Source organism: Protopterus annectens, chromosome 5.part0 (genome assembly GCF_019279795.1).
Source record: "Protopterus annectens isolate FY-2018-M chromosome 5.part0, PAN1.0, whole genome shotgun sequence".
In the NCBI taxonomy this organism is placed as follows: Eukaryota; Metazoa; Chordata; order Ceratodontiformes; family Protopteridae; genus Protopterus; species Protopterus annectens.
This window is the reverse complement of record NC_056735.1, coordinates 17,508,832-17,524,618: the sequence shown is the minus strand read 5'-3', so window position 1 is coordinate 17,524,618 and position 15,787 is coordinate 17,508,832. Positions and strand designations below refer to the sequence as shown.

At 41.7% G+C, this 15,787-nt stretch overlaps 1 protein-coding gene across 3 annotated transcripts in view; it reads left to right on the top strand.

The window, feature by feature from the left end:
* Positions 1 to 15,787, top strand: part of SLC9A7 (solute carrier family 9 member A7) — a 3,436,621-nt gene that overhangs the window by 746,611 nt on the left and 2,674,223 nt on the right. For all 3 annotated transcript variants that reach the window (XM_044072073.1, XM_044072072.1, XM_044072071.1), the window contains exon 6: positions 12,803 to 12,908. In XM_044072073.1, coding sequence (XP_043928008.1) covers positions 12,803 to 12,908 — 106 coding nt within the window. The remainder of the gene's footprint in view (positions 1 to 12,802; positions 12,909 to 15,787) is intronic.

The following is a 15,787-nucleotide window of genomic DNA, read 5'->3' as shown; positions in this document are numbered from 1 at the left end:
GCCTGAAGACAACTGCATTTATTTTCCTTGAACAGGAATGTTCCTGCATACTTTTCCACCCATTCTACTAATATCCAGGATCATTCTAAAGATTCAGCAGGACTCCCCAAAGGTAATTGTAGTGACTCCGTCAAGCTTAGGCAATAATGATTCTCCCTCCTTTTGGAAATGGCCAGGAGCAATTACCACAAGCTTCCTCATAGACTGGATTCATTCATATGTGATTAGGGGAGTTTGTTACATTCCAGCTCTCAATAACCACAACTGACTGCCTGTGTGATAGATTTTTAAATACTCTTTAGATATTTTTTCTTCCTCTGGGCATACACAGATATTAATGAAGGCAAGAAAACCATATATTAGTAAATTAAAAAAAGTTTTCTAGCTGGTGCCAAGAAAAGAAGAAGCACATACTCAGGGGTAGTGTTTGTCTGTTTCAGCATTATTTGTGTGAGTTAATGTCCTTTGGCCTGCCTTGCTCCTCAATTGAGATTAATTTCTTGGCCATTTTAGAGTTCATGCCCATTGGTCCCCCTCTTTCAATGCAGTCTCATGTGAAAATGTTTTTGAAAGCGATATTGCATACATAGCCACCTAGAAAACAGGTGGCTCCTCCATGGGATCTTAATTTTGTGTTAGAAAAAATAACTAGTATAGGTCGGATGCTGGGGATGACCTTGACTGGAAGGAGTATTGCTGGCAAGTCAGGCTGAATGCATGTGTTTTTCCAGGTATTAATGAGAATTTTAAAATGGTTCCGAAAAGGAAAGGGTTAAGGCACTTAGTTAACTGATCATGTGATTTTTACTTTATTTAATGGTGGTTAATGTAGTATTGTGACTTGGTCTGAAGAAGTTCATTTTGAACAAAAGCACTTACCAGTCGCTTTGTTTATTTAATAGTGTTAGTTTGATGGTTTATACTGTTTTTCTTTTTCTGTTTTTTTATACGTTTTTTTACGAGTCTTGTATTTACTTGTGTTTGACCTTAATTTTGTGTTAGAAAAACTAACTGTTGCTCCTTTTGAACCAGCTCATCACGCTGACTTGAGGTTCTTAACATAGAAAACTAATTGCTCTGACCTCTGCAAAAAGAATATTTGAGTTACAAGCTTTTCACTGTGGGTCATCCTTCTCTCATTTTCCACAAAGACAGGATTTTTTTGAGACCTAATCCTTCATTTATGCCTATTCTTAACCAATGATATGTTGTCCCATCTTGCCTCCATTCTTGTTGGTTGGGTTCGGAACAGAACATCGGTTCTGACTCTGCCTTTTACTAAAGCTCAAGAGCTTCCACTGGCTTGAGGCTATACCCTATCCCATAATGCCTAGAGAAGGTTATCCAGATCTTGTTTGCCGCCAAACTAGATTGGGTGCATCTCACTAGACTCGGGCAAAATTAAATTCTTTTTTCACATTGTATTCCATCATTTCATAATATTTGACTTAAAAACTTATCTTGCTATCTGAAGTGTATTTAGGTTTTAGTTGTGCTAATTCCCTAGGTTTTCACTTGTTGCGTTCTGTAGTGCCTGGCTGTCACTTTTGTTAGGCCTACAACCCCCAATCCCATCTCTAAAGCTTTAATGTATCCTAACAAACTCATTTAAGTTGAAGGGTTCGTCTTTCTTTGTTTTAGCCCATTTAAATTAGAGGGCTTTCCCTTTTTTGCTACTTTCTTTCCCTTTTAGAGGTTTCGTTGTTTTACATAGAGACGTCTCCTCTGGCTAGAGGAGTTTGTCATTTTAGTTAGAGACCTTTCCTCTAGTCCTTTTCTCCCTGTGTATCTGTTAAAAAAAAAAAAAAAAAAAAAAAAAGTAGAGCAGTCCTTTGTATTTACCTGTTGTTGTCGTGTGCTTATTAGTTGAACAGTTCCTTTGGTAGCATTATTGTTATTATCTTTAATATAGTTTTTTTCCTGGATGTGTTGTTGTTCTGGTTGTTTTTCCACTATGTCCAAGGAAGTCAAATAAGTGAAGTAGTCTGGCTTTAAGAAGTGTAACTCCTGTACACAACAAATGTCTAACCAATGGCCAGACTAGTTGTGTCTATTGTCTAGGTGCGGTACACCTCCAAGATTCTCGCTCCATATGCCATGGCTTTAGCTCTAGGGTTCTGCAGGAACATAAGAATAAACTTATAGTTAGGGGATTGCTCAAAGGTCCTTTTACTGAGGTATTAGAAGGTAACCAGACCTCCTGCGAAGCATCCCAGTCTCCAAAATCTGACAAATCCACAAAAAAGAGCTTCTTCTTCTGCTCCTGCTTCTGAGCTGGTAAAAAAGCGATCAAAGAACACGACTTCAGCCCTGAAGGCTTTCAGGCCCGAAAAGACTACTGCTTTGGTTCCACCCGTTTTGTCGGAACCGACTAGGAGTAATAGATGGAGCCGGTCTCCTCAGTTCCTCAGTCACCTCTTTTACAGTCAGTGGCTGGTAGTGAAAAATCCTTGACCCTGTCCTCCCAATCCTCCAGGAACCTGTCAGATGACAACGTGGAGTGGGTACTCAAGAGGTTGCTTCAGACCCCTGCTCTGGCCAAGATCCTTTCAAGTCCAGCCCATAAGGAAGTGGAACCAACATCTGCTACTGCCCCTTCTATTCCTCCTCCGACCCAAGTGATTTTGGATGTCTTTGTCGTGGAACCTTCAGGTCCAAAACTCACCCCTGTGTTTTCAGCCTGGACTTCTGCTCCGACCTCTTCGGTACCATCTTCTGTCGAGGGGTCTGTAAACCTACGCTCCACCATCAGGTCCATCAGGTCCAGGGAGGAGAGTCGGATCGGACCCTTGTCTGATCCGATTCTACCTCTCAGGGCAATTGGCACAGGTGCGCTTCGCACCTACTTTGGCCTCGTAGCCCACTCCTTGGTATGGGGGAAGTTTCCTGGCTCTTTGGAGTCAGAGACTACTTTGAGCCTGGGTCGTGGTGCCTTCGAGGTGATGAGTGTGCTGTCACCCCTGATGGCTCCACCCTTGGATCCAGGTGCACTTCCCCCAAAACAACTGGTGTCTGGCTCTGCTCCACCCCCCTCCAGGCATAGAGAACCAGTGCCCCAGGATGCCCCATTGGGTTTGTCATTCTCTTCCCAATCTCCAGAGGACCCCTCCAGAGAGGTCCCTCGGATGAGAACTTGTAAGAGGAAACATCTAGACTCCCCTGAAGAGTCTTGTCACTTCAGATACGGATTTAGAGGATTCAGAAGGGTCCCCACAGTCTCCCTCTGAGGATGTCTCTTTCTGAGACATCCTAGAGATCCTGAAGCAGAGAGGTGGCTGGAAGACCCTCACCCCTTCTGAGGATAAGGCTGTATACCTGGAATTTCTCAAGGTTCTTTTTAGTTCCAAAGAAAACAGGGGACTGGAGACCCATCTTGGATCTCAGCAGACTGAACAAGTCCGTCAAAAAAGCAAAGTTCAGGATGGTGACACTGCAGTCTATACTCCCTTTTCTGGGACAAGACAATTGGATGTGCTCAGTCGATCTTCAGGATGCATACTACCATATAAAAATGGACAGGTGATGCAGGAGATATTTACACTTCTGGATGGGAACCAGCCATTACCAATTCAGAGCTCTGCCCTTTGCCCTCACTACAGCCCCCAGAGTGTTTACCAAATACATGGTAGTAGTCATGGCTCACCTGAGGCATCTAGGATTCTGGGAGTTTCCATGCTTAGATGACTGGCTGCTAACTGCCACCACCAAGCATCTACTAACCAAAGCAAGAGACACAACCATCCATCTATGCTCAGAACTGGGTATTACCATAAATTTAGAAAAATCTGCCTTGTTGCCATCTCAGCATATTATATTTATAGGAGCAGACTTAAACATAAAAATTCACTCTCCCTCAGACAGTAGCTACAGTGACCACAGACACTTCCCAGATAGGGCGGGGGGGGGGGGTGGCATTATCTAGGAAAGACAGTCCAAGGAACTAGACAGGAACATGAGTACCATTTGCATATCAGTGTCCTAGAGATGAGAGGGGTGCTTCTGGCATTGAAGGCATTTCAGGACTCTCTTCCTCCAGGCACGATTGCAGTACAGACAGACAATATGTTGGTATTGTGGTACATCAACAAACAAGGCAGAACCAGATTCTACCCCCTGTGTCAAGAGGCTCAAAGATAGTGGCAGTGGGCAACCTTTTCTGATTGCAATGCATATTCCGGGAAAATCCAACGTGATAGTGGACAAATTAAGCAGAGCAATTCTGATGCCTCATGAGTGGTCTCTTAAACAGGAAGTTGCGAGCCAAATTTTTCGCAAGTGGGGCCAGCCTTGCTGCAACCTTTTAGCCACATCCATGAACACCAAATGCAGCAGGCACCTTGCCCTAATCCTCCCTCTGGGGGAGTCACCAAGGGACGCACTTGTTCATGATTGGCCCCCGGGACTTCTTTATCCTTTTCCCCCATTTCTACTAATCCCCAAAGTTCTACAGAAAGCCAAATCATTGAGTTGCAGGTTAATTCTCATCGCTCCGTACTGGCCTCATCAGATCTGGTTTCCTTTCCTATGGCCCCATCTGCAACAGGAGCCGTGTATTCTGGACTTGGTTCTAGATCTTCTGACTCATCCGTCAGAAATGCTCCATCCCTCTATTCAAACCCTCAAACTGACAGCTTGGTTGCTCCACTTCCAATCTTAGCCAAGCTTCCAGACATATCCCCTGAAGTGTGATACATTCTGGTTTCATCTCATAAAACTACAACTAGAAAACCGTATGCTAGCAAATGGAAAAGGTTTTCCTGTTGGGCTTCCAAGAATCACAAAGACGCCTTCACAGCCCCCGTAACTGCAATGTTAGATTTCTTAGCAGAAACAATGAAGGTACAGCAACTGCTACTGTATGAGTACAATTAGCCGCCATATCTAACTATCACATATGAGACATGGGATCAAAAATAATCTCACAGATTTTGCAAAGCCTTCCTGAGAGGTACATTTCTACTAAGGCCTCCAATAAGGGGACCATTACCTCCTTGGGACCTCAATTTGGTACTGACTACACTGATTCTCCCACCGTACTAACCAGCTTCATCTTGCCAATTAAAATTTCTAACCTGGAATACAGTCTTTTTGACAGCCATTACTTCAGCTAGGAGGGTTTCAGAGCTGCAAGCTCTATCCATACACCCTCCCTGTTTAGTTTTTCCCAAAGTATGTTCTGAGTCCAATTTGAATCAGTCCATTTACCTGCCTGTCTTCTTTCCAAACTATGACAACAAGGCAAAATATAAGCTTCACCAATTGGATGTGCACAGGCAGTTTTGTTTCTATTTGCATAGAACAAAGGAGTTTAGAAAGTCTGACCAGCCATTCATCCTTCTCTGATAACAAAAAAGGCACACCAGTTTCAAAAGTTACTTTGTCTAGATGGCTTACTGACACTATTACCTATGCATATAATTCTCAGCATAAGCAACTGCCGGGAAAGATTAGAGGCCACTTAACAAGAGCTATGTCAACTTCGACCTCCTTTTAGGCCAGACTACATATGGACTCAATCTGTGCTGAAGCCACTTGGGTCAATGCTCATACCTTCATCACTCATTACAAAGTGGACGTGGCCTCCTGAAACAGGACTGCCTTTGGTTCCACTGTTCTGAAGAGCTTATTCCCTTGAGCCACCCAAGAAAGAGGGTGCTGGGGACACTCCCAACCAGCAAGAATGAAGGCGAGATGGGACAATATAACATTAAGAAGTTATGTACTCACCATAACGTTCCATGTTTGTTGTCCATAATCTCACCTTCATTCTTGTGTCCCACCCTGCTTCCCCCAACCTTCATTCCTGGAGGATCCAGAGGAATTTCTTATTGGTTGTAAAATATTCTGTTTCCCGTCTTGTCTCATGAGAAACAGGCTAAGAATGTTTAACATTGCCTTTTGATATATGAATTTCTAATATGTTAGTAATCTGCAAACAAGATCTGGGTAACCTTCCCTAAGCATTATGGGATAGGGTATAGCCTCGAGCCAGTAGAAGCTCTCAAGCTTTAGTAAAAGTCAGACTTGGAACCGATGCTCTGATGTTCTTCGTGTTTCACTGTTGGAGTCGTTACATTTGGGTTATCTGCTTGCAGTAGCCCTCAGTCGGCCTGATTAACTAAGTCTTGGGTCCTGCGTCAGTTGCTCTCTCTTCTTCCATGATATCAGGTCGCCAGGGGTATAAAACATGCAGCCAATGCCATTACATCAGTCTTTCTTGCCATGCGGTGCCCAATGCAGAAGCAGTTTGCAAGTGCTGGTCAGCCGACTCCTGAAATTAACTTTTTCTTGCTCCTTACCGATGTCAGTAAAAGTTAATAATTGCATTTCTTGTGGAAAGCAAATACCTCACAAAGATTTTCATTCGTACTATATTCCTTGACTAGGCCCTGACCACAACGTACCTTGCTGTCTGTTTTGTGCCTTATTTAATCAATGCACTATCTGTCGTCGGTATATTTTCGCCTCAAAATATTTTGGTTCTCGGTTCCATTATCCTGAAATGTCGTTAGCCATCAGACTACCGGGATTCCGAAAAAACGCAAGGATAAAGACCGAGACAGGCCGCCTAGGTCCAAAGCTGCCGATGACGCTTCTTCTAAGCCAGTTAGCTGGTACTCAGTGGGGTGCTTTCGCAGCCCCTGATACCCACTACTTCTGATTCGCAGGCCTCTACTGAGACCCATTCGGAGTCCGGTATGCCACGAGATGCTTCAACTGTGGAACTTGCGGATGTTTCTACCTTGGATGGGTCTGGAGCCGCTATGCAGGCACCGTCTTTTGAGGGTGTATTCAAGCCTACGGACTTGCATATTAAACTGACGCCTCCTTCTTGTTTAAGGCCTAAACCTCGAACCATGCCTAAGAAACTGGCGCCCAGGCCACATGCTTAGGCCTCTATGTGCCTAAAAAACAAATAAGAATGGCTGAAGATTTTATAACTCTAATCAGGGGAAGCCAACCCTCCTCCCTTCTAAGAGACATAGGACTGAATTTGTTTATGAATCCTCTGATCAGGATTCTGATTTTTCTGATGATCTGGATTTACCCTTATCTACTTATGAGGATTCTGATGCAGAGGACTCTATTCCCTCTGCTTCCCCTCCAGAGGATTTTTCTTTTGGTGAAACCTTGCACACTTTAAGGGAGCATTTTCACTGGGAAAACCATTTTTCTGATTCAAAAAAGAGGCTTGGGGATTTCTTACTCCCACCTCAGCATAGGCCTTTAGCTATACCTCTGCTACTAGACATTGTTGATGATGCCTTTTTGGAATCTAGTTTGGCCCCTGATTCTTTGCCTCCTGCCCCCAGAAAACCTGATGGATATTACAGGGTCCCTGATTCTCACAAGTTCCTTTTTAAAAATCCTATTGCAAATCCAGACTATTTCACAGGGAACCAAGTGGCATTAAGGCTTCTACTGCTAAAAATCCTACTCCTTCTGATAGAGACTCCAGGGTGCTGGATAGATGGGGTAAGAAGGTTTACACTTCTGCAACCTTGGCCATTAGGGCCTTTAAACTGTCAGTTTCACGTGTTAAAGTATCAACAACATGTTATTGGATTGCTTAAACAGAAAATTATGTTGATTCGTGACTGTGCTGAAAATAAAGAATTACAGGATTTAATGCATTCTGCTGAACTGGTTGGAAAACATACTTTGCAATGTGGATTTGATTCTTTAGAAGCCTCTTGCAGGGCTGCTGTCACTGTGGGTCTGTACTCAGAAGGTATGCTTGGCTTAAGGAGCAATCTTTGCCTGATCATGTTAAAGCTAAACTGTTGGATGCTCCCTTAAATCAGGACAGCCTGTTTGGCAATAAAGCTGAGGAAGTTCTTAAAAAGATGGAAGATAAAGCTAAATCTATGCAAACCGTGAAAGATTTTTTTACAAGTTCAGCCTCCAAGATTTAGTAGGCATTGGCCTCTAAGAATTGGTCCTTTCCGGCCCCTTCCAGATCTTCTCAATCCAAACCCAGACACAGCAGAAACCCCAGGTTTTAGTCGTAGGGTATGCACAAGATTAAGCAGTGGGGGCCTTCCGCATCCAAATCTGGGAATAGTAAGGCTCCCCTGTATGGAAAACTGTCTCAATGACTTGCCTTTAAAACGTCCAAGCACTTCTCAACTGAATGCTCGTTTAGGCGGAAAGATTGGACTGCAGGCCAAAATCTGGAAACTCATAACCCAGGATAAATGGGTCTTAAATATAGTGTCCCAAGGATACAGATTTCACTTCCACATGTTATCAACACCAAGCGGGTGGCCAGATCTACCCCCAAATCAGTGGGCAGAGGCCCAAAAGCAAGTACTTTCTCTCTTAAACATGGCCATTCAGTTGGTACCAGAAGAGGAAAAGGGGCAAGGTTTCTATTCAAGACTTTTCCTGGTACCCAGAAAAGACAATTCATGCCGTCCTATCCTGGACCTTTCTACTTTAAAAACCTTTTTGGTGATTCCAAAATTCAAAATGCTGACTCTTCACCATTTGCTTCTTATGCTAGGCAAGGATGCTTGGTTGGCAACATTAAATTTAAAAGAAGCATATCTGCACATCCCTATCAGGGAATCTTGCAGAAGATACCTATGCTTCAAAGCAGGCTACATGCATTATCAGTTCTCTGCACTGCCTTTTGGCTTATCTACTGCGCCCAGGGTATTCACAAAGTGCCTAGATCCGGTCATTGCATTTTGCAGACAAAGAAATATTCAAATATACCCATACCTGGATGATTGTCTAATTCAGGCAGAAAGCCAGGACATACTTATAAATCATCTGGCCTTTGTACAAAGGGTGCTGACTTGTCTGGGGTACACCATACATGGAAAGAAATCACACCTGGTACCCTGTCAACAAATTATATTCCTGAGAGCAAGCTTGAATACAACTTCCCAGATGGCTTTCCTCGTGCCAGAGAAACAGATTAATTTGACAACCTATTTCAAACAAGTGGCCACAAAAACCCTGCTATCTGTAAGGCAAATACTGCAAGCCTTTGGGTTCGTGGCCTCCTGCATTCTTCTAATTCCATATGCAAGACTGCATATGAGGAAACTACAGTAGTCTCTAAAAAGCCTGTGGTGTCAACATTCTCAGGATCTAGAAGCAATGATTCCCATCATACCTTGCCTACGCCTAGAGTTCCTTTGGTGGGCAGAGGCCTTCCACCAAAACAAGGGACTACCATTCACGCTACCCCTTGCTGCCCAAACCCTAACAACAGACGCATCAGACTATGCATGGGGGGGCTCACCTGGCAGGGAAGTGCATCCAGGGCAAATGGAACCCAAGTCAAATGCCCCCTGCATATCAATCAAAAAGAAATGGTAGCTGTACAAAATGCTTGGACAGCCTTCAAGGATCACATTCTTCCAGGACAACTAATGGTAAAGACGGACAACACCACTGTTATGCATTCTTACCCCCTCTGCAGACTAGCCATGGCATTGTGGAACACAGCCTTGAGCTACCAGGTGAATCTACAAGCTCAATTCCTGCCAGGAAAACAAAATACACTGGCAGACGGACTAAGTAGAAACCTCATGGACCCACACAAGTGGAAACTGGAACCAAGGATTTTCAAGATGTTGACAAGCAAATGGGGAGTCCAGATATAGACCTGTTCGCCTTCCCCCCAGAACTATCAATTGGACAAATTTTGCACAAGAATTCCCCACAAACAAGCTTGGAAAGTGGATTCTCTGTCGTTCAGCTGGAAAAATATATCAGTTTATGCCTTTCCTCCTCTGCCTCTGCTCTCCAAAGTACTACTAAAGATCAAACAGGACAAGCCAAGGACGATTTTGATTGCACCAGAATGGCCACACCAACACTGGTACCCCGTCTTGCGCAGTGTGTCACGGTTGGCCCCATGGCACCTGCCGCAGACACCTTGCCTTTTGTCTCAGCAGGATAGCCAGATTCTGCACCCTCAGCTTCAAACACTGAACCGAACAGCCTGGCTAATTACCTAATCTCTTCTTTACCATCCCTCAGTAAACCAGTGATAGATATCATTTTAGAGGCAAGGAGACCTAGTACTAGAAAATCTTATGCTGCGAAATGGAAAAGATTCTGTGCCTGGAACCAGTCTCAAGGGATGAGCACAGCAGCACCCATTATAACACAGAACCTCCCCTCTTCTCTCACCCACTGCTCACGCAGTTCCTCAGAGGGGCCAAAAATTTAAGGCCACCGAGGAGAGCTCCAACTCCACCCTGGGACCATAACTTTGTTTTGGAGAAACTCACTCTTCCTCCTTTCAAGCCAGCTGCTACTGCAGATTTAAAATTTCTTTATTGGAAAACAGCATTCCTTTTAGTAATCACTTCAGCAAGAAGGGTATATGAATTACAGGCCCTCATGGCAGTGGAGCCTTTCATCATCTTTCATGAGGACAGGGTGTCACTCAGAACCAATCTTTCCATCATGCCCAAGGTGGTATCCAGCGTGGCTCTTAATCAGTCCATTCATTTGCCAACCTTCTTTCCTAATCCACAGAACAAAGGGGAATGGATACTGCACTCCTTAGATGCGCACAGACAACTTAGATTCTACTTGGACGGGACTAAACCTCAAAGGAAAGCTGAACAACTGCTGGTGGCATTTGCTGCAAGGAAAGAGGGGAAGGCTATTTCAAAGCAAACCATTTCTAAATGGATAGGCCATTGCATTCATTTCTGCTCTAAGCATCATGGAAAACCTATCCCACAGGGCATCAGACCCCACTCTATCAGGGCTGCATCTACCTCTACAGCCTTTCTCAGAGGCGACCCTACCAGGGACATCCTAGAAGCTGCTATCTGGAGTTCTGTACATACTTTCATCAAGCATTATCATTTACCAATTTTCTCTAAATCCAGAACTGGCTTTGCCACTGCAGTCTTGCGGGGCCTTATAGCTGGTCCTAATGCTACTTAAATTCCTCCTCCCAACCTTAGCTTTGGGAATCTACCCGAATGTAATGACTGCAACAGTGAAACACGAAGAATATAGTACAGTTGTGTACACTTACCATAAATGTAGATGTTCGAGTGTATTCACTGTTGCAGTCCTGGTTACCCTCCTTCCAGCCCCCCGACTTCTTTTGGCTTTACCTCTACTTTCCTTTACTACGTTTAAAAGCTTTTTGGTGTATTTGCTTTTTTATTGTATGTGACCTTGTATTTTTTATATATTTATTTGCTTCCCATTAAGGGGGCACTTGACATCTGGGGCAAGAAAAACTGATGTAATGGCGTCAGCTGCATGTTTTGTACCCCTGATGACCTGACGTCACAGAAGAAGAGACAGCAACTGACGCAGGACCCAAGACTTTATTAATCAGGCTGACTGAGGGCTACTGCAAGCAGATAACCCAAATGTAATGACTGCACCAGTGAATACACTCGAACATCTGCATTTATAGTAAGTGTACACAACTATACTTTCCGAACCCAACCAGCAAGAATGAAGGTGAGATTATGGACAACAAACATGGAACGTTATGGTGAGTACATAACTTTTTATTTTCACATTATATCTAATTTGCTATCATTATTTAAACTGTAGATGTTTTTGTATTATTTTTGAGAACTGTAAAATTATTATGCATTAAAATGTTTTTGTAATACTTTGGAGCTTTTCATCCTGTGCCTCCTCTGAAAATGGACACCTACCCTGTTGGATTTTTTTGGTAATCAAATATCAATAAATAAATTAATGTTGTGTCCAAGTTTACCTTATGCCAAGCTTTCCATCTCATGGTCTTCTTTCCAGAAGCTAAAGTGAGGGAGAATGGATACTTCATAACTTAGATGCCCACAGATAAAGTGCTATCATGGCAGAACCAAACGTTTCAGAATTATCAGTTCTTTTCTTGTGAAGGTAAGAAAGAAAGGACAACCTGTGTCAAAACAGATCATTTGTAAATGGTTTCTCAGGCTTTAATACCTTTTGTTATAGCCACCAAAAGAAAACTATTCCAGGCAGAGTTAAGGCTCATTCTGTACCAGGAACTTGGCTTCATCTGTGGCCCTTTGGAAAGGGTTGGATTTTCCAAGTATTCTAGAAGCAGCTACTTGGTCCTGTATGCATACTTTTACAAAACACTATAAGCTTGATTCCTTCTGTAGGTGTAAATCAAGCTTTTCTAGGACCATACCCCAGGGGATCTTGGACCTGCATCTTTTCTCCTCCCATTCATGTTGGCTATGGTAATCTAACCATAAACCTTAGGCTATCACAGCAGTGATCCTTATGAAGAACATAGTATATTTGTATAAGCAGATGTTCGAATGATCACTGCTGTAGTAGCTGCTGCCTCCCTCCCTCCCTCCATCCCCCTTATTTTTGTATGTTTTTAATGCAAGGGTGTGGGCATACAGTATTATTTTCCTGGTTTTATTGTTCTCAGGGCTTTAGCCTCCTTCTCTCTGTTGGCATGAAAGCTGTGAAGGGCTAAGTGCCCAAACCTGTAGTCAGTTTAGCTCAAGGTAATGGTTTGGTCATGTGGAAGGTGCCCTGATGCTTTGGACGCTGGCCAGCTGTTATATCTGTAGCAGGATATAACCCATATAGATTAGGCTACTGCAGCAGTGATCATTCAGACACCTACTGTCGTGGAACGTTCACTTGTACAACTGTAGTTTCTAAAGCTGCAACAGAGATGGTACATAACTTTATACTTCTTACACACACAACCATATGTTTGCATGTTTTGAAAGCAAATGTGAAAAAATATTAAACATTGTTTTTTTGACTAGCCTTTTTGCATCCACAGGCAAAGACATCTGTAAGATTGTTTTTTTTTCTCTTTCAGTTACTGTGCTGGCAATATTCAATGAACTTGGAGTAGATGTCGATATATATGCTTTGCTGTTTGGAGAAAGTGTCATAAATGATGCTGTTGCTATTGTCCTGTCTTCGTAAGTACATTCTTTGCTTCCTCATTTTTTCAGGAGTGGCGCGATATTGATGTAAAATGTATGCTTCATCACATTAGAGATGAATTTATTATTGGAAACAGTTGCAGTTAAAATTATTTTCTTTTCTTTTATCAAGCCAAATTGTTACAAAAGTATACAGAGTAACACAGAATTTGGAAATCTGAATGTGAGTGCTTATCTTCCACTTGTTATCCATAGCTTATACCTGTAAGTTAAAATGCCTTTCCTGGTTATATACAGCTTCCTTCCATACCTCAAGCATACCTAACAAAGCCTGTTTTAGTTTGCCTTCTGAACCTTGAAAAGTAGTATATCATTTTTGTGTTTTAGTACCTCTGCTATTTTTTCCAGGTACCAGCCTGACAAAAGTACTGCCATCTTTGTAATATCCTTCAGCTTAGTGGATGGTAACCCAAAAGAAGGGGAGGAACAGGAAAGGAAACCACAATCACAAAGTTGCCTTATGTTGAGATACAGCCATTTGGTTGGGCTGTAGTGCAAAGGTAGTATAGCCTGGTTTTGAGCAGAATAGTGACAGTTTCAAAGCAGTTTTGTGGCATTGTAGCATAGGTTAAGAACATCACAGAAAGCAGGGAGCAAATTTTAAAAAATGTATCTTATTCAGTTTGAAAATTAAGTAGTAAAATCTTGCTTTGCATGTATGCAGCATGATAGCATGCTAAGAGTTGATGCTCACCAGCAAAAAAAAAAAAAATATATATATATATATATATATATATATATCTGTCCAATATGTGTGTGTGTGTGTGTGTATATATATACACATATATACACATATATACACATATATACATATATATCTATACAACCTATTAATTACATATTGAAAGATTATTGGGATTTTTTTGATGAAAATCGAGCATGATTTTTACACTGACAAAGTGGGTTTTTCTACTATAGACGTAGTGGACCTTTTTTCATCTATTCCCCACAATGAAGGCTTAGAGCTTTTTGGTGAAGCAGTTTCAGAATTGACAACCTTGAATGCTACTTTGACTAACTTTGTAGTAGAAGTAATGGAAAGTATTCTAAAAAAACAGCTATGTGGTGTTTGGGAATTAATTTTTTTGACAAGTTAAGAGAGAGGCCATGGGAGCCAATTGTGCCCCTACCTATGCAAATTTAGTTATGTATGCATGGGAGAAAAAACACATTTTTTACTTTAGGCTTCAGTCAATATTGGCACATTTATTTAAGATTTTTAGACGATATCTTTATTTTATGGAAAAGAACTGATAAGAAAAGGGACGAATTTGTACAACTAATTAATAGCAACAGTTCTTTTTAAGATTAGTTTACAACCACTTTGATGAATCTGCTAATTATTTGGATGTCACTGTTTTTAAGAATAGGACAGAACAAAAATTTGTTTCTAAAATATACAGGAAAATGACTTTATCCAGTAGTTGTTTGGATTATACAACTCAACACCCCTTTTACATTAAAAAGAACATAGTGAAAGGGCAAATGGTAAGAGCAGCAAGAATGTACTCTGACGTTTTCCTATTTAAGTTAGAATTGGGACATTTAATTGCTATTGCCAAAGAAAGAGAATATCCAGAATGGCTGTTTGAAACTGGGGAAAAATCATGAGTGAGTGGGGGTCAAGGTATATCCCCCTATTAGATTTTGGAGAGGAGGTGACTGATAATGATGGGAAGTCATACAAGTCCTTTTCCAACTCTATGGTTATCCAGTTTGGGGGAGTTAGTGAAGCTTTAAAAGATATTATGATTAAAAACTGGGTAATGTTTAAGAGTAATGTGGAGATTATGAACACCCTGGGTCCTAAACCAAATTTTGTTTATAAAACAGGTTGGAATCTGAAACAATGTTTAGAACATCCTTTTTCATCAAACAAAAAGGATAAGAGGGGGTACCAATAAATGTGGTATGTGTAAATACTGCAATTATATTTTACAAGGAAACAGTTTACTTCTTGGTCAACCCCCACAAAGTGTTTGGTTGGATACAGGTAATTGTGGCACAGTAGAATTAGTGTATATTGCAGTCTGTATGAATTGTAACTATTTTTATGTTGGTAAAACTGTCAGAAGTCTTCATAAACACATTTACGAACATTTGTATGCTGTTAAGAATAGGGACAAGAATAATGCCCTTTTTAAACACACAAAATGTTATTGTCAGGACAACAATTTTCTTTTTGGCATATTGGAAAAAGTTGGAAGAGATGAAAAGGGTGGGTATTGGGAAAACAAAGTAGGTGAGTGTGAATTAAAATGGCAGATGTTATGTGATCCTATCTCGCCTACATTCAGTACTGATGGGCTCGGAGCTGATCCCTCGGCTCCGACTCGACACGCTATGCTATAGAGCGAAGCCTCTTATTGGCTGAGCTATTTCTTATCCCAGGATGCACCACCACTAATCCCCCAGATCTCGTTTGCCGCTTACAAGCTAGGACGTGGTCTCAAACTTGGCTGGGCTAAGTACTGTTTTATTCAGACTTTTCCTGTCAGGAATTTTGCTATTTTGAACCCAAAAGCTGTTTTAACAGCTATTGTTGTTGTACGAGTGTGTTTGGTGAAATCTGTTGAGGAAAATTGTGTTTTTTTGTTAAGGGAAGGTTTCCCGTTTAAGTTAGAGGGGCCTTCCCCTATTTCTATCTAGCGGTTTTTGTGTTTCTAGAGGTCAAGTACCTGCTTAAGTTAGAGGGTCTTGACCCTCATTTTCTGTGTTTGTGCTACTACATTGTATTGTTTTCTGACATTGTATTTAGTCTAAAAAAAAAAAAAAAAAAAACTTAACTAACTTTTTTCACTTTCTTTTTGGTAAAATCTTGTTTCTTAGGGTTAGTCAACATGTCTAAGGAACAT